Source organism: Labrus bergylta, chromosome 20 (genome assembly GCF_963930695.1).
Source record: "Labrus bergylta chromosome 20, fLabBer1.1, whole genome shotgun sequence".
NCBI lineage: Eukaryota > Metazoa > Chordata > Actinopteri > Labriformes > Labridae > Labrus > Labrus bergylta.
Genome location: NC_089214.1, coordinates 22,859,145 through 22,877,433, shown reverse-complemented (window position 1 = coordinate 22,877,433; position 18,289 = coordinate 22,859,145). Strand labels below are relative to the sequence as shown.

Here is an 18,289-nt window from a genome sequence, read left to right as displayed (position 1 = left end):
TCTCCATGTGATTAGTGAGTCAGTGTGTGTGTGTGTGTGTGTGTGTGTGTGTGTGTGTGTGTGTGTGTGTGTGTGTGTGTGTGTGTGTGTGTGTGTGTGCGTGCGTGCGTGCGCGTGCGTGTGTGTGTAGTCCTCCTTTAACAACAGGTGTCTGAGTTTTAAAGTGTCATTTAACACACAATAACACGACAAACATCCGGCCATGCCCTTCAAAATAAAATTCATGTCCAGGCGTTCTCAACTTTAACCTTCATTTAAGTTTGGTTGTGATGCTTTTCATAAAATACGAATGATCAGGCTTTATTAGATTAATTTGATAAGTAAACATTTAAGGAAGAATTAATAATTTCCTCACCATAACATACACTCAAAAGAAATACAAATAAAAGCCAAACAAAGTATCTGGAGACTTTAAGGTTTCATTTAATAAATGAATTATAGAGACAAATCTGTCAGTGACTCCAATATGAAAAAACTAACAACTGAATGACTTTAAACTCTTTATTTTATCGCATAGTTTTGAATTTTAAGACATAATTATGACTTTTTATTTCTTGATTTCTACCTTTATTAAAACAAAATTAGGACTTTTAATCTCTTAATTATGTATTTGTATTGCTTAATTTCATATCATAATTAAGATGTTGTCTCAGAATTAATTTGACTTTTTATTCTACATTTCAACCTTTTATTTCATAGTTACTTTAAATTTCACAATTGTGACTTTTTTAAAAATCTTACACTTTATACTAAGTATGAGTGAGTTTGCTTATAAAAATCAAATCTACGTTTTCACACACAATAACACGACAAACATCTGGTCGTGCCCTTCAAAATAAACCTCCTGTTCAGGCGTTCTCAACAACTTTAAGTATCATTTAAAATGTTAGGTAAGGTTGTGATGATTTACGAAACATGAGGATAAAAAGTATGACTTTTTATTTCTTAATTTCTACCTTTAATCTTAAACCTTTGACTTTAATGTCATACTTTTGACATTTATTCTCATATTTTTGTCCATTTATCACATTATTTTTTAACTTTTTATGAATTAATTATGCCTTTTCAACTCTTCATTTGTACTTATTATTACAGAACTTTGACTTAATTCATCACCATTATAACTTTTTATGTCTTGATTTCTACCTTTAGTCTACATTTTATGACTTTTCATCTCTTAATGTTGACTATCTCTTGAAATAAGCGCTACAAGCTCAAAGTAACTCATGAATGACCCCTGCTGGTGAAGCGGAGGAAATGCAGCCACACGAGGCTGCGGCTCACCTCAGATAATAAAGTTCACACTGATAATTTATGGCTAAACATTTATTCAAATGACTTTATTTATCATCCTAAAACGAGTTTCCAATGCTTTGCTGAGACAAAGGTATCAATGTCTACTTATTTTTACAGCGACCCTGAAATCCCCAAAAGTAAAAAATAATTTTAAGTATATATTGTATACACAATGATCTTGTTATCTTCTATGTGCTCACAAGATATTACCTTTAATGTGGAAACAAGTTATTATCGTGTGCGCACAAAATAAAAATGTTCGCTTTTTGTGACTTCTGGGACTCCGTACATTTTAATATTTTTCATTCACGTAATATATTTGTAGATTTTGACAAAGATTTCAGACTAATAACACCTATTGTAATTTTATTTTAACAATTCTTCTACAGAAAGTTGAAATTATCTATAATTAGTAAAGTAGCGATATTAACAAAATACGTTTCCGGTGAACACAAAAAAATAAAACAATCAAAAGGAAACGAAAGTATGGTCAAGATGAGGTAAACAGTCTAATCCCCAATGAAAAAAAGAAGCAAAGTTGAAGAAAATACCACAACAGGGCAGTTATAATGTATATGCCGCAGTCTTTAAGCAGTCGTGTCACCTGATATCCATGTTTCCTACTTCTTCGGTGCTTTTATTTTGAAGCAGTTGTAGCGTGTATCCGGTCCCGGCTCTTCCTGATGTGCGTAATTGAATCATGCGCAGGCTCACTTCACAGTGACTTGAGTCTGTGTTGTTTGGCAGTGCGAAATTTTGTTGTGCTTTTATAATAAAGAGAAGTTATTGTAGCGGTCGTGATGCTAATGTTAGCTTAGCACACAACCAGAGCTGCAGCCATGTCTTCAAGTGGGATTCACGCGCTCCTCCTCAAACTTCACGAGTCACTTTCAGATGAAGACTCGCGAACTGCGGCGCTGAGATGTCACGACATAGTGGGTGACCTGGGACAGGAGTGCATGCTAGCACCGACAGAGAATGATCTTGGTAAGACAAATCAGGGAAAGTGTGTTTATGAGTCCATTCAGATGTTACAGGGACGCGTTGAACCTGCGCCGGACCCCATTCACAAATCTGCATATTTAATGTGAGTGCTGCTTCTGTGACATAAGATCAGTGAATACTGTTAAGGATTGAGTGCTATTAGGACTTTTGGAACTCGATAATTACTTCTTCGTGCTTTAGTCATTTCAAAAACGTGGATAACTTTCTTTTTTAGCCAGTTTGCCTCCATCACAACAATCCGCCAAAACTGTATCATGGTGGGCGGTGACGCTCAATCACAACATGATGTTCAAACCACGCGATAGTCTGCAAGCTGCATCTAATACTTGTTTTACATAAAGATCATAAAGGAGGATAAAGTGAAACAATATTTAAATCCAAAGCTCAAGAACTGTAGGAATGGTCTGATAGTTTAACTTTATTTAAATAAACACAACTTGTGCTCCAATGAAAGGATAAGCACTCAATTATGTCAAACTGATAAGTTACATAACCTACACTGGTCCCTTTTTGACCTAGATAGAGATACATACACAGAGATACACAGGGTATGAAATTGGGAGAGAGAGAGTGAAACGAGATTCGGTAAAAGAGCAGCAGGATGGACTTGAACCTGGGCCGTCCGCTCGGAGGACTCCAGCCTCTGTAAATGGGGTGCGATCTAACTGCCAGGCCCTAAGTGCTCCTCCTTCCTGATACCTAAACAATCATTTAATTCCCATATAACTGTGATTAGTTTCTTTACAGTGTAACGCTAGTGCAGTAGGGACATGAAGTCTGTGTAATCTTTTGTTTTAAAGGTTTACAGGTGCAGAGCTGTTGGCTGTCTTTATTGAATGTTGCTGCAGATTTAAATGTTTTGACTCTGATGCACACACTCTCCTTCTTAATTGATCTTCGTCCTGCAGCTCTTCACACGTCCTTACTGTTCTCCAAAGACTGTGGACTGCTCATCTTCCTCAGGAAGTCCCTGACATCCGATGAGGTGCGTTTAAAGGAACATTATGTAGTCAGAGATTTTTAAAGGTTCTCATGTTGACAGAAACGTCTCTTTGTTTTTCCAGCTCCGGGACACCAGAGTCGATATCTTGTGTTTTCTGGAGAAGTTCTTGGACCCAGTCTCGCTGAGAGTCAAAGGATGGGAGAAGACGTACGCCATCGACATCAAAGTGAGAGTTTTACTCTGCAGCTTTTAACATGCATGAGAGTGGGAGAGTCAATTAAAAAGTCTAAATAATATAAATGAGAAGCGTCTTTTTAGAGTGTAGTAACTAAGCTCAGCCGTCATCACGTCTCTGTGCCGTCATATAGATTCTGTGACCACGTAATATCGCTGTCCCAGTCTGAGTTCACATTGCTTGAAACGGGCGCCTGAAGAGGGCTACTGTCGAACATTAAATGACTCAGTGACCTCCACTTTGTGATGGAACAGTTCCACAGACAAGGTGAAATGTTTACAGTGTGTTTTATTCTCTCATGCAGGACACGTGCATGGCTGTGTACACCAAGGAAAAAGTAGCCAAATGCAGGACTCCAGTTCTGGAGCTCCTTATCAAGGTCAGTGTCTCTTTAAATCTTCTGTATTTTATTTCACATAAGCCATGTCAAATTCAACAAGACCACAGGAATGGGTCCACCGTTTACTCCTTATTTGGGTTTGATTTAGTTGCGAGTGTTTTCTTATTTCTTAACAGGTCATTATTTTGTAAATGCTGATCGTACCAAATCGTTCTCTTTCTCTGCAGGTTCTCCAAACCACGAGGGCGTCCACTGTGGCCGCAGACCTTCGAATCTGCGACATGTTCAACAGGTTTTACAGCGAGCTCTGTCAGAAGAGTAAACTCTCAGACTCCGGTGAATCTTCTGCTGCTTTTACACTCCTGAACACTTCGGACTGAGCTGCATGTGTGAACGCAAACAGACACATTTTTCAGTTTCTCCTGCGGGCCCCCTCAGTAAAGATTCCACATGAAGGGGCGGCTGTGGTTGGTGGAGTCGGTCGTCTCTCAACAGGAGGGTCGGGGGTTCGATTCCTCAGCTCCTGCAGCCACATGTTTTCAGAGTATTCAGAAGACTAGAAGTGAAATATACAAGCTCAAGTCCATTTACCATTTAAGTCAGAGTGAGCTGATGTGAGCAGCGTGGAAATATGAAGCAGAATTCACCAGAGTGAGTGGGAGGGGGTGGTGGCGTTTATATCCCTGAACCAACACACGACCATAGACCATAGGGATGATCTCCCGCTGTGAGGTGCATGTGTAACTCTGTAAGATCTCTGGGGTAGCCTACCTGACATTTTCTGGAACTTTTCAGGAGTGTGTGTGAAAATGTTTGATTGGTAGAAAAAAAGAGATCTTTAGGTCCAAGGCAGTTCTACAGCAGCATCTTTGTGTGATGCCTGAAACCACTTTTCTGTTTATTCTTGATCATAATATTTCAATTTAAAACAAGCAGCGGTGAAATGTAATGGTTATTTGTCTCCTTTGCGACAGTTCTGGGGAAGATCTATGAGCTGCTGGGCGTTCTTGCCGAGGTTCACCCAAGCGAGATGGTCAACAACTCTGACAAACTGTACAGAGCTTATCTGGGGGAGCTGAAAGAACAGGTATGTTTACAGGTGCAGCTGAGCCTGCAGCCGGATGGAATCAGGTCGTCACATTAGTTAAGATGTTGGTTTTTTAAATGTCCTTCATGTTGCAGATGACGTCGGCAACAAAAGAACCCAAACTCTTAGTCGTGGCCGGGTGTTTGATAGGACTCACCGCTCTGATGGTCAACTTCACCAAGACCATGGAGGAAGGTGTGTTAATTCTTGAGTTTCCATTTCTGTTTATTTCACATTTACAAGAGGAGCTGAGAACGCACCATGACTCAGTCCGTTTGTGTGTTTGACACTCAGATCCGGCGACATTGCAGGATATTTTTCAGTACGCCCTGAAGGCCATCAGTCCCAAGGTAAATGTCATGAACTCAGCTTTACATGGAGGGGTGGTCATAAGAAACAAAATATTTCAGTTTGAGATCGTTCCTATCATTTCTTGATTCTCGTTGTTGTTGCAGGTGGAAATGACCCGCTATGCTGTCACGTTTGGTAAGGACGCCCACTCACACTTCCACAGCGAGAAATATGAAGATTAACACACGGCATTAAAAATACTCCTGTGAATCTTTTTTTTTTACTTTTTATGTGCAGTAGTTTAATGTTTACTGTGAAGAATAACTTTTCAATACCGAGGCAGTTTGTCACGATTACAGATCGATTACACATCTTAACAACGTGCATTTTGACTTCCTTATTCACGTTTGTTCACGTTTGTTCACGCTTGTTCACGTTTGTTCACGTTTGTTCACGCTTGTTCACGCTTGTTCACGTTTCATTGCCTGCTGCAGTTTCAGTTCTTTCTTCCTCTTAGTATAACCGACATACCAAACTAGTAATACTATTACCATTTTGGGCGGCAGCAGCTCAGTTTGTAGGGACTCGGGTCGCAGGTTCACGTCCCTGTGAGGACCAAGTCTGGAAGTTGGTCTGGTAGGTGGAGAGGTGTCAGATCATTTTCTGAGCTCGGCCGAGGTGCACCTGAGCCCCCCTCCCCCCCTTTTAATTCAGGCATATTTGATGTTTTTTTTTTGTGTTACTCTTATTTTGTTCAGTAGTTTTGGATCAATCCGACACTTCAGAGTTTCACTGGAGATGAATAAAGGTCTCTGTTATCTTCGTCCACAGCCGGACTGCGACTGTTTGCCAGACATGCCTCTCAGTTCAGCGGCTGCCTGATGGATCACTACAGAGCTCTGTTCGAGGTCATGTCCAAGCTCTGCGGACACATCAACGTAGAGATGAAGAAGACCAGTTACTACGCACTCGAGGCTTTCCTCAAACAGGTGAGCGCTGCAAAATGTTTCACAGGAAACACGTTTTTTAAAAAAAGCGGACTGACGGGCTGGTTTTCAGAATAAAGTCTAACATTCATCATGTGATCACTCGGAGGTCGCCGTGCTGGTGGCCGAGAATATCGAGGAGCACAAAAGCAAGTTGAAGTTCTTCATGCAGAAGTTCTGCGGCATCATCAAGACGATGGACTCGACACATAAGGAGCTGTCCATCGCCATACGAGGATACGGATTCTTTGCAGGCGTACGTTCTTTATCCTCATCTGCTTTCATGTGATGTCAAAACCTGCTTATTGCTTTCCCCAGAGTCGAGGATGAGCGGGTAGATTTTGGCTCCACTAGATAATCTCACATCTGCTCTTTCAGGTTCTGTTGTTGTTTATGAAGGATGTGGACCTCTGGTTACAAAATCACATCTTTTCCTCCTGCAGCCGTGTAAGAAAGTGTGCCCTCAGGACGTGGACCTGATGTATACGGAGCTGATTCAGCGCTGTAAGCAGATGTACCTGACAGAGTCTGACGGGGAGGACGACAGCCTCTACCAGCTGCCCAGCTTCCTCGACTCCATCGCCAGTGTCCTCATCCACCTGGACAAGGTTTAAAAAATCACAGTCTGACGTTTGCATTGATGCACTGCACTTGACTTTTAACCTTTAAACCGTCCTACTGAAGTAAAAAAAAAAAAAAAACACCAGAGTGATCGTCTTATTCTGCTCTCAGATCCCAGAGGTGTACACTCCTCTGCTGGAGCGCCTCCTGGTGGTGCAGATCGACAGCTTCCCTCAGCACAGTGAGAGGATGCAGAGTGTGTGCTGCAGGTCCATCCTGAAGGTGCTGGTGGCCATGGCCTCTAAAGGACCCGTTCTGTGGAGTTTCATCAGCTCTGTGGGTACGTGGAGCCATGAATCAGAACACTGCCTTCACCGGGTCGTGTTTTTATCAACACCTCTTTGTATGACGAGGGGTGTATAGATTCAATAACGTGACAGCTCGGTGTGTTACCACATGCTGCTGCTGATTGGCTGTTACTTTTGTCTTTCAGTGCACCAGGGCTTGATTCGTGTCTGTTCCAAACCCATCGTGATGTCCGAGGTCAGAAGCTTTTTCTCAGATGTTCTCATCATATCTAAATTCAAACACGTGCACATTTAGCCGGTCTTGATTTGTATGTCCGTCTCCTCTCAGGACAAAGACGGCGCTTCCTCCAAGTCCTCACAAGTCCGAGCTGGAAAGTGGAAAGTTCCCTCGAGTCAGAACTACCTGGCTCTGTTTAAAAACCTCCTGGACTGCGATCGGCTGAAGGTGCAGCTCAATTCTTTTCCTCTTATATTGTTGTGTATGTAAAGCGTCAGCAGCTTTTACTAACTTCAGCAGGTTTGATTCATGAAGAGAGCGATATATGATTTAGTATTCCTCCCCTCAAAGATACCTGGGCGGCCTGCCCAGTTATCGCCTGTGGGAAACACTGAAGACCATACCTATGTCTCTGTCTCTGTCTCCTCTGTCTCTGTTTCCTCTGTCTCCTCTGTCTCTGTCTCTGACTCTGTCTCTGTCTCTGACTCTGTCTCTGCCTCCTCTGACTCTGTCTCTGTCTCTGTCTCTGACTCTCTCTGTTTCCTCTGTCTCCTCTGTCTCTGTTTCCTCTGTCTCTGTTTCCTCTGTCTCTGTTTCCTCTGTCTCCTCTGTCTCTGTTTCCTCTGTCTCCTCTGTCTCTGACTCTGTCTCCTTTAGGGGGCGGCAGTAGCTCAGTCTGTAGGGACTTGGGTTGGGAACTGGAGGGTCGCCGGTTCAAGTCCCAGTGCGGACCAAATCTCAAAGTTGGTCTGGTAGCTGGAGAGGTGCCAGATCACCTCCTGAGCACTGCCAAGGTGCCCCTGAGCAAGGCACCGATCCCCCCACCATCAGCCCAGTAGCGTCACCCTGACATCTCTCCATTAGTGCATGTCCATAGGATCCTGTTTGTGCATGTGTGTGTTCATAACTTACAGAGTGTAAAAACAGATCAATAAAGTAAATCTTAATCTTTCTCGGTCTCTGTTTCCTCTGTAGGATTCAGGATTTTTGGACGGAGCTTTTGAAAGTCAGAACGCCGCCCTCGTGTCTTTGAGTCGTCTCCTCTATGATGAGTTGGTGAAATCGATCCTCCGAATCGTGGAGAAGTTGGATTTATCCGTGCAGAAAGTGGCATCAGGAGAGGAGGTGAAGGGAGACATATTTGCCTTGTTAGGAAACAGTTTTGGGTGACTTGAAATGTTCCCTTGAAACATAATTAAGATTTCTGTCAGTTGAATAAAAGAATCCGTTTGCACCTTTCTGCTCTTCTTTCAGGCTCCTGATGATGCTCATGTCCTGCCCTCCTCCGACCCCACAGCTCACCTGCTGCCCAACAAGATCAAAGACTTCACCGCCTTTATCAACCTGGTCGACTTCTGCAGGTAACAGAGACAGAACACAATCCAACTTTCAGAGAGGGGGCGTGCAGCTCATTTACATATTTAAAGGTACAGACACAGAAACAGTCTGTTCTGAGCAGGGCTGAAATAGAGGGGTTTATAGACATGACCAAATACAGGATCAGAGTGGATTTAGAACAAGAAACTTCACAGACATGTTGTGAGGAGCTCTGAGACTTATTTACACTGAAGAGGAGGAGGAGAATATGTGACCTTTAAAGTTCATTTGTGCTTATTTCACCCTGATTCCTGTTGTTTCTCCGCAGCGAGCTGTTGCTGAATAACCACGTGGAGTATTTTCAGTCGTGGGTTTATCCTCTGAGCCACGAGCTCATCCTCCACTCCATCAGAAACCCACTCGTCAGTGGATTTTACAAACTGCTCTCTGTCAACATGAAAATATCAAAGAGAATCAAATACTACCAGGTAATATTTCCTTTACTGCAGAATGTGAATGTTTTCCATCCTGTTGTGCTCTCTTCTATTTTATACATAAAGTTTTTAAAGAGTAACTAAACCCTAAAACCACTTTTTTCAACTCTAAACCTCTGTATTTGAGTATTAAGTAGTGGTATGGATCAATCCAAGTCCCAATCTCGACATTTGTGTACAAAGTATTGAAATTTGAAATATTGTTAGAAATTAGAAATGTGCAAATGTTTTTTTTTTAATTCCAGGGTAGAGCAGTACAGCTGAAAATATGGGGTTTACTTACCCTTTAAGTCAAATAAAAAACCTTCTCTTGAACAGGGAGTCGGCCTGAAGAGCTCTGTGTCCCCTCATAGTGACTCGGTGAAGAGTGCCAGTTTTGCCCTCTTCTCTAAGTTTGGAAAAGAGGTAACGTCTCTTTACAGTATTTCTTTAAGTGATGTAAACGTTGTGGGTCGTTTGAGTGACCTGTTGTTTCCCCTCCAGGTGTGCGTCAGGATGAAGCAGTACAAAGACGAGCTGCTCGCCTCCTGCCTCACATTCGTCCTCTCGCTACATCACAACATCATCGCCCTCGACATCAAGGCGTACTGTCCCGCTCTGGAGGTGGGCTGTTTTTAAATGTGTCACTTTGTGAATGTGATATTGTTGTAGTCAAGACCACACTAACCAAGACCAAGGCGTACCTGAGACCAGAATGCTCCGAGACAGAGACAAGATCAAGACAGAGCGAGTCAAGACCAAGACCAAGGCCGGGCGAGACTTAGACAAGACCAAGACCAAGACAGGGTGAGACCAAGACAAGACCAAGACAGTAAGGGATCGAGACCAAGACAAGACCAAGACCAAGGCAGGGTGAGACCAAGACAAGACCAAGACCAAGACAGGGTGAGACCAAGACAAGACCAAGACAGTAAGGGATCGAGACCAAGACAAGACCAAGGCAGGGCGAGACTTAGACAAGACCAAGACAGTAAGGGGTCGAGACTGAGTCAAGACCAAGACCAAGGCAGGATGAGACCAAGACAAGACCAAGGCAGGGCGAGACCAAGACAAGACCAAGGCAGGATGAGACCAAGACAAGACCAAGGCAGGGTGAGACCAAGACAAGACCAAGGCAGGATGAGACCGAGACAAGACCAAGGCAGGGTGAGACCAAGACAAGACCAAGGCAGGGTGAGACCAAGACAAGACCAAGGCAGGATGAGACCGAGACAAGACCAAGGCAGGATGAGACCGAGACAAGACCAAGGCAGGGTGAGACCAAGACAAGACCAAGGCAGGGTGAGACCAAGACAAGACCAAGGCAGGATGAGACCGAGACAAGACCAAGGCAGGATGAGACCGAGACAAGACCAAGGCAGGGTGAGACCAAGACAAGACTAAGACAGTAAGGGGTCGAGACCAAGACAAGACCAAGACAGCAGGTCAAGACCAAGACAGTAAGGGGTCGAGACCGAGTCAAGACCAAGACCAAGGCAGGATGAGACCAAGACAAGACTAAGACAGTAAGGGGTCGAGACCAAGACAAGACCAAGACAGAGCAGGTCAAGACCAAGACAGTAAGGGGTCGAGACCGAGTCAAGACCAAGACCAAGGCCAGGCGAGACTTACACAAGACAAGACAAGACAAAGACAGAGCGGGTCAAAGTCATGCTAGTTTTACCAAGCCTGCCTTTAATTCTGATGGATTCTTCACTCAGCAGTCTCTACCATCAGTGTGTGAATGTGTAGGTGTGACCTGTGGTGTAAAAGAGCTTTGAGGAGTCAGAAGACTAGAAAAGAAACATACAAGCTCAAGTGTGTGTGTGTGTGTGTGTGTGTGTGTGTGTGTGTGTGTGTGTGTGTGTGTGTGTGTGTGTGTGTGTGTGTGTGTGTGTGTGTGTGTGTGTGTGTGTGTGTGTGTGTGTGTGTGTGTGTGTGTGTGTGTGTGTGTGTGTGTGTGTGTGTGTGTAAAATGTAGGCGGCTCTGAAAATGGGTCTGAGTCACGTTCCTTTAGCAAACGTCGCCCTCGATGTTCTTGAAGACTGGTCCTCGCACATCGCCCCGGAGACCATGCAGCCCTGCTACTCCAACATCCTCCCTCTGCTGGACGGGTACCTGAAGACCACCTCCAGCGACAGTAAGACCCAAAGCATTTACCCCCATGTTAGTTAGTCCACAGAGACATCAGAAGACTAACATGGATCTCTGTATGTTGCAGACAAAGAGGACAGTAACTGGGAGGTGATGTCTTCAGTGTCTTCAAGAACTGAACGAGGTTACAGCCGCGTGATGACGAGGCTGCTGAAGAAATCCAACCAGCTCACCGTGGTACTTTAAAGCTCTCTCTGTGATTTCACATGTTCTCTTTCAGCATTAACGATGTCAGTCTTGGACACCTAATGGGAAGCTTTGCGAGATGTGTAGCTCAAAAATCTTTTTAGCATAAAGCTTCTAATAAAAGCCCCTCCCCCTTTACTCGCCTGTAGCTGCATGTTTTGGACAAATGAAGGCCTCTCTGTATTCATGGCGAAAGAGTTAGTGGATCAAAAATAAGGAGAAAAAACAAAGATGAACTTCAACATGTGTCCAAGAAAACGCAGAATGGTGCTCACATGTATGCAGGACGTGAAGCAGGCTTTGCTTTCCTGATTCTGTACTCGGTTAAATATTTACATGCACGAGATGTGTTTGAAAAATAGTTTAAGGACTCGTCTAGAGTTGACACCTGTCCCAAATGAAGGCATCGTCATCTCATAGACTGAAGGAAATTAAAGTGTTAATAGTGTGGTACTCTGCTGTTTCAGAAGTGCCACTCTTCAGCTCTCTGTTGCTTTATTTATTTTGCCAATCTCCTGTTCATCCCTTCTTTTTATCTTCATTCTGTGTTTACAGCCTGTGATGTGATGTCGTCCCACTCTCCCTCAATTTAATTTTTTTCTCTCCTGGTTGATTTTAAACTAATTTTCCTTCATTGTACTGAACTGCCTCTCCATACCTGCTTGTTGAATCTTATTCCTGTTATTTGCATTTTTACAATTTTGCACTCTCTGTTGATCTCTGTTCTGTTATCGTGTTGATGTATTTGCTTTGTCTGTCACAGCACTTTGTAAACATTTGTTTTATAAATATATATTTTTATATATATATTATATAAATAAAGCTACTATTATTATTATTATTATTATTATTATGATGTGCCACGGCATGTGTCAGGCACCGCTTTCCATCTCGGCGCTATTGCATGATTTTGCAGTTTGGCCTTCAGGGCCGCCGTAGAGAAGCTCTGTGTTGGAGCTCACTGATGTCTTCTGCGTGCATGTAGGAGGAGGCTCCTCTGGTGGCGGTGAGGCTCCGGGTAGTGAAGTTACTCGGCCACCTGGGGGGAAAGCTGAACAGGAACCTTGTGACAGGTGAGGCTCCACATCACTCTCTGCTTTAACACATGACTCTGTGTAAAGAGGGTTTCTCTGTGTTTGGTGACCCTCTTTTTATTTCACCTGCAGTGGTGTCATCGGAGGAGATGATGAAGAAGTTTGTGGCCTGGGACTCTGAGAAGAGGCTCAGCTTTGCGGTGCCGTTCGCTGATATGAAACCGGTCATCTACCTCGACCCGTTCCTGCCTCGAATCAGCGAGCTGGCTCTGTCCACCAGCGACAGGCAGACCAAAGTAAGTCCTCTCACATCAGAGAGTTCCCACCATCACAAACTAAACATCTACATGACTACAGCTCCCTCAGCCTGCTTGAAACCCGGTCTGTCCTGTGTCTTGCTGCAGGTCGCCGCCTGTGAGCTGCTGCACAGTCTGGTGGTCTACATGGTTGGAAAAAGTGCTCAGATGGTCGAAGGGACGAATACTTTACCTCCGATGTACAAACTGCACAAGAGGCTGTTTCCTGTCCTGCTGCGTCTGGCCTGTGATGTGGATCAGGTACGACGTGACACCAGACATGATTCAAGAGAGGGAGAGACATTAACAGGAAACAGATTATTCGGGGGGGGGGGGTTCATGTTTACTCGATGATGTTCTTCTACTGGGCTGTTTAACGCGATTCTTTTGAACTTTACTAGATAATTCCACGATGACGGATCAGATAAATGACCAGACACAGGAATCAAATCTTCATCCATTCATTAGGAAGTTTAACAGATTCTCTAGTAGGGCTTTCACACCTGCAGAAAACTCCTGAAAAACTGATGTTTCAGGAGCTCCATGTGTGAACACAAACAGCCAAATATTTCTCTCAGACTTCATGATGTCTACTTTAATGAATTCTTCACCAGGTGACCCGTCAGCTCTTTGAGCCGCTGGTCATGCAGCTGATCCACTGGTTCACAAACAACAAGAAGTTTGAGAGTCAGGATACAGTGGCTGTCCTGGAGGCCATCATGGTGAGTGTTTCTCCTCTATGAGGGACTCTGCAGGTGACCCCTCTGCTTCCTCATCTGACACCGGAACCCCCTCCTCTCTCAGGACGGCGTGGTCGACCCCATGGACAGCACTCTCAGAGACTTCTGTGGCCGCTGCATCGAGGAGTTTGTCAAATGGTCGATCAAACAAACAACCCCGAAGCAGCAGGAGAAGAGCCCGACAAACATGAAGTCTTTGTTTAAACGGATCTACAGCTTGGCGCTTCACCCTAACGGCTTCAAAAGACTCGGCGCGGCGTTAGCCTTCAACAGTATCTACAGACTGTTCAGGTACGCAGCTCGTCTCTCTGTGTGGACTCTTCACTTTCCTCTCTTTGTTGTCTCGTATTTATGCTCTTATCTTAACTCCTTTTACGTTTTAACTTTTAATATTATTGTTTTTTTTGGTCCTTTAACCACTTGTTTCTATTTATTTTACTGCTCTTACCTTTTTATTGCTGTTATCTTTTATTTTGCTTTTAGGTCTTTTAGTTTCTTACATCTTTTTAAATCTTTGCTCCTCTTGGTCTCAGCTCGTGTTGTTGGGTTCTTGTGTTGCCTGATGGTTCTTATGATGGTTCTTGTGATGGTCGGGTTATATATGTCTGTTGGGTATTGTGCACTTTGGGTTCTTTTCTGTTGAACTGTATTTAATTATTTTGAGTATTTTGCATTTGTTATGTTCTTGCTGTTGTTTATGTTCTTCTGTGTTTGGTTTAGTTTGTTCTTGTTTTTGCTGTTTGTCAAAGCACTTTGTAAACCTGTGTTTTTAAATAAAGTTATTATTGTAATTGTGGTGACTTCTTCGATGTTTTTGGTTACATCTGCTCAGTGTTGTCGTTCTGTCTCTGCAGAGAGGAGGGAGCGTTGGTGGAGCAGTTTGTTTTCGAGGTTCTCGTCGTTTTCATCGAGAGTTTGTCTCTGGCTCACTCAGACGAGAGATCTATGGGTAAATATTCTTCTAATTGTGATTTCAGACTTCATAAATGTGATTACAATAAACATCTAATCCAATCTAAGATGCTGCAAGATTCTGAACATTCAAAACATTATGTAGAGCCGTCTCCCCCTCCTCTCTCTCTCACGTAGGTTGCTTAGCATCACATTTGGTTGAAAGGATCTTTTTTTTTTTTTATTACAGGGTTTTATTTCAAGTGACAAACACATTTAAAAATCTGAATGAATCATCTTTTGTTTAAGTCTCTCCCAAACAAACATGTCTTAACATCTGGAGAGCAGAGATGATAATATATGCTAAAACTGTTGGCAAAAAGAAGAGGTTTTTATCCTTTTCTAAATATGTCAGATTCTGCAGTTTAATAATTATTTGATTCAAATGCAGCTTTTCCCACAAAGTCAAGATATCAATATTACATTTTTTTTTCATGTTTCTTTGCTAACTTTCGTCTAATGGCGTCATAGTGCACATCCAAGAGCAAGTTGAGTTTGAATCTCTAATATTCTGAAGGTTTGACGTCGTTGTTTCCATCCTCAGGTACGCTGCAGCAGTGTGGCAGCGCCATCGATCACCTGAAGAGAATCATCAAACAGAAAGCTGCGAGTCTGAACGAGCAGAGTACAAAGAGACGCGTCCCCAGGTCAGTGCTGCGTGTGTGTGTGTGTGTGTGTGTGTGTGTGTGTGTGTGTGTGTGTGTGTGTGTGTGTGTGTGTGTGTGTGTGTGTGTGTGTGTGTGTGTGTGTGTGTGTGTGTGTGTGTGTGTGTGTGTGTGTGTGTGTGTGTGTGTGTGTGTGTGTGTGTGTGTGTTGGGGAAGGGGTCAGCGCTGTCGCGAGGAGGTTCCTGGTTTGAATCCCCGTCTGACAGTCTGCATGTTCTCCTCATGCATGTATGGGTTCTCTCCGCCTTCCTCCCATAGTCCAAAGACATGCTCGTTAGGTTTACTGCTGACAGCTGGGATAGGCTCCAGCCGCTGCGACCCTGAACAGGAAAAGCGGTAAAGAAAATGGATGGATAGATGGGTTACCATGTTTTTTTTCTTCTTTCAGGGGCTTTCCCCCTGACGAGAGGCTGAGTCTTTCCGATGTGGTTTCGTGGCTCCTGGAACAATGTGGCCGACCTCAGACAGAGTGCAGACACAGGTGTATGGCGCTCTTCTATGAGTTCATACCTCTCCTCCCAGGTGAGCCGTCCCATCAGGTGCACTAGCATATAACGATTCCTGAACAGAAATAAGACACGGTTTAAAAAGTGAGCATTTGTCTTTCACATGTGTCTGACCTCAGGTAAGAAGTCTCCTCCTCAGTGGTTTGACGGCATGCTGAAGGAAGAGGGCGTCGGTTTCCTGATCTCACGGTTTGAGGGCGGGGGTCTCCTCTCCCAGCCCACCCTCAGAGACCTGAGCGGTCCTTTCAGCGTCAGAGCCGCCCTGCAGTGGATGGACCTGCTGCTGGCTGCTCTGGACTGCTACAACACCTTCATCAGTTTGCACATACTGAAACCTCAGCACATGCTCAGTAAGTCTCTTACGCTGGTGAATTACTCCCAGACTCTGATTAAAGACAGATTTTAGAGGCTGCGACATAATCATTAAGGTCAGAGGACAGCTGTTACATCACTCTCTTTAGAGACACCAGACTCAACTGACAAAAATGTAAAACCACAGACTGTAACTGGCTAGAAATGCTGTCTCAGTCTAACTTTCAGTCAACCTAACAACAGGCTGAGAGCTGGAGCTGAGGCGGGGTTTAAAACTCCTGTCCTTTTTTAAATATAAAAAGAAAGGAAAAAAATTAATAATAATAATTTCATTTAGCTTTTTAAAAAATATTCACAAATGACTACAGATGACTTACAGAAATATAAAATAAGGATATTAAGATTTAAAGAGATTCTCTTTTAAAGACTAAAGGTGTACAGCTCTGTGGTGTGTGTATGTACAGCTCTGTGTTGTGTATATGTACAGCTCTGTGGTGTGTATATGTACAGCTCTGTGGTGTGTATATGTACAGCTCTGTGGTGTGTATATGTACAGCTCTGTGGTGTGTATATGTACAGCTCTGTGGTGTGTATATGTACAGCTCTGTGGTGTGTGTATGTACAGCTCTGTGGTGTGTGTGTACAGCTCTGTGGTGTGTGTGTACAGCTCTGTGGTGTGTGTGTGTGTATGTACAGCTCTGTGGTGTGTGTGTACAGCTCTGTGGTGTGTGTATGTACAGCTCTGTGGTGTGTATATGTACAGCTCTGTGGTGTGTGTGTGTGTGTATGTACAGCTCTGTGGTGTGTGTATGTACAGCTCTGTGGTGTGTGTGTGTACAGCTCTGTGGTGTGTGTATGTACAGCTCTGTGGTGTGTGTATGTACAGCTCTGTGGTGTGTGTGTGTACAGCTCTGTGGTGTGTGTATGTACAGCTCTGTGGTGTGTGTATGTACAGCTCTGTGGTGTGTGTATGTACAGCTCTGTGGTGTGTGTATGTACAGCTCTGTGGTGTGTGTGTGTACAGCTCTGTGGTGTGTGTGTGTACAGCTCTGTGGTGTGTGTATGTACAGCTCTGTGGTGTGTGTGTACAGCTCTGTGGTGTGTATATGTACAGCTCTGTGGTGTGTATATGTACAGCTCTGTGGTGTGTATATGTACAGCTCTGTGGTGTGTGTATGTACAGCTCTGTGGTGTGTATATGTACAGCTCTGTGGTGTGTGTATGTACAGCTCTGTGGTGTGTATATGTACAGCTCTGTGGTGTGTATATGTACAGCTCTGTGGTGTGTGTATGTACAGCTCTGTGGTGTGTATATGTACAGCTCTGTGGTGTGTGTGTACAGCTCTGTGGTGAGTGTATGTACAGCTCGGTGTTGTGTGTGTGTGTGTGTGTACAGCTCTGTGGTGTGTGTGTGTGTGTACAGTTCTGTGTTGTGTGTATGTACAGCTCTGTGTTGTGTGTATGTACAGCTCTGTGGTGTGTGTGTGTGTACAGCTCTGTGGTGTGTGTGTGTGTGTGTACAGTTCTGTGTTGTGTGTATGTACAGCTCTGTGTTGTGTATGTGTGTACAGCTCTGTGTGTGTGTGTGTGTGTGTGTGTGTGTGTGTACAGCTCTGTGGTGTGAGTGTGTGTGTGTGTACAGCTCTGTGGTGTGCATATGTACAGCTCTGTGGTGTGTATACGTACAGCTCTGTGGTGTGTATACGTACAGCTCTGTGGTGTGTATACGTACAGCTCTGTGTTGTGTGTGTATGTACAGCTCTGTGGTGTGTATGTGTACAGCTCTGTGGTGTGTGTGTATGTACAGCTCTGTGGTGTGTGTGTATGTACAGCTCTGTTGTGTGTATGTACAGCTCTGTGGTCTGTATATGTACAGCTCTGTGGTGTGTGTGTGTACAGCTCTGTGTTGTGTATGTGTACAGCTCTGTGGTGTGTGTGTATGTACAGCTCTGTGGTGTGTGTATGTACAGCTCTGTGGTGTGTATGTACAGTTATTTACAGATGGAATTAGTGCCGGGATGTTTTGTTCACGGGGGTTTGGAGCTGTTGGATGCTCTCTTCTGGTCGCAGCAGTTCACATAACGTGCTGCAGTGTTTGCACATTGTTGTACCTCACCCAGCAGGTACACCAGTTTGTGCTCGTTGTCCAATAAGTGAAATCCTTTGTGTGTGTTTGTGATGTCTCTGATGTCCTGATACAGAGGACAGAGCTCTGTCTCCACCTCATGCTGGGTGCAGTGGGTCTGTCCTCTTTGGGGAGCCAGGTCTGTCAGTGGCGTCCTCTCTCGATGGCGAGGCCACGTTCACTGAGTCTGTACATGGTCAAAGATTTCCTCAGCTTTGGATCAGTCACAGTCACAGTGCTCAGATATTCTGCCACTGTG

The 18,289-nt window shown here is 44.0% G+C and overlaps 1 protein-coding gene across 2 annotated transcripts in view; it reads left to right on the top strand.

The window, feature by feature from the left end:
- The first annotated feature begins 2,091 nt into the window (after positions 1-2,091).
- Positions 2,092-18,289, top strand: part of prkdc (protein kinase, DNA-activated, catalytic subunit) — a 44,731-nt gene continuing 28,533 nt past the window's right edge. For both annotated transcript variants that reach the window (XM_065948918.1, XM_065948917.1), the window contains exons 1-31: positions 2,092-2,283; positions 3,210-3,286; positions 3,366-3,470; positions 3,784-3,858; positions 4,047-4,155; positions 4,794-4,906; positions 5,002-5,101; positions 5,201-5,256; positions 5,362-5,392; positions 6,029-6,186; positions 6,293-6,439; positions 6,627-6,791; positions 6,916-7,084; positions 7,238-7,287; positions 7,381-7,497; positions 8,245-8,394; positions 8,524-8,630; positions 8,915-9,074; positions 9,399-9,485; positions 9,564-9,683; positions 11,041-11,200; positions 11,282-11,391; positions 12,386-12,473; positions 12,567-12,730; positions 12,839-12,991; positions 13,345-13,452; positions 13,535-13,761; positions 14,325-14,419; positions 14,966-15,068; positions 15,476-15,609; positions 15,713-15,943. In XM_065948918.1, coding sequence (XP_065804990.1) covers positions 2,136-2,283; positions 3,210-3,286; positions 3,366-3,470; positions 3,784-3,858; positions 4,047-4,155; positions 4,794-4,906; positions 5,002-5,101; positions 5,201-5,256; positions 5,362-5,392; positions 6,029-6,186; positions 6,293-6,439; positions 6,627-6,791; positions 6,916-7,084; positions 7,238-7,287; positions 7,381-7,497; positions 8,245-8,394; positions 8,524-8,630; positions 8,915-9,074; positions 9,399-9,485; positions 9,564-9,683; positions 11,041-11,200; positions 11,282-11,391; positions 12,386-12,473; positions 12,567-12,730; positions 12,839-12,991; positions 13,345-13,452; positions 13,535-13,761; positions 14,325-14,419; positions 14,966-15,068; positions 15,476-15,609; positions 15,713-15,943 — 3,817 coding nt within the window. In that variant the 5' untranslated portion in view covers positions 2,092-2,135. The remainder of the gene's footprint in view (positions 2,284-3,209; positions 3,287-3,365; positions 3,471-3,783; positions 3,859-4,046; positions 4,156-4,793; positions 4,907-5,001; positions 5,102-5,200; positions 5,257-5,361; positions 5,393-6,028; positions 6,187-6,292; positions 6,440-6,626; positions 6,792-6,915; positions 7,085-7,237; positions 7,288-7,380; positions 7,498-8,244; positions 8,395-8,523; positions 8,631-8,914; positions 9,075-9,398; positions 9,486-9,563; positions 9,684-11,040; positions 11,201-11,281; positions 11,392-12,385; positions 12,474-12,566; positions 12,731-12,838; positions 12,992-13,344; positions 13,453-13,534; positions 13,762-14,324; positions 14,420-14,965; positions 15,069-15,475; positions 15,610-15,712; positions 15,944-18,289) is intronic.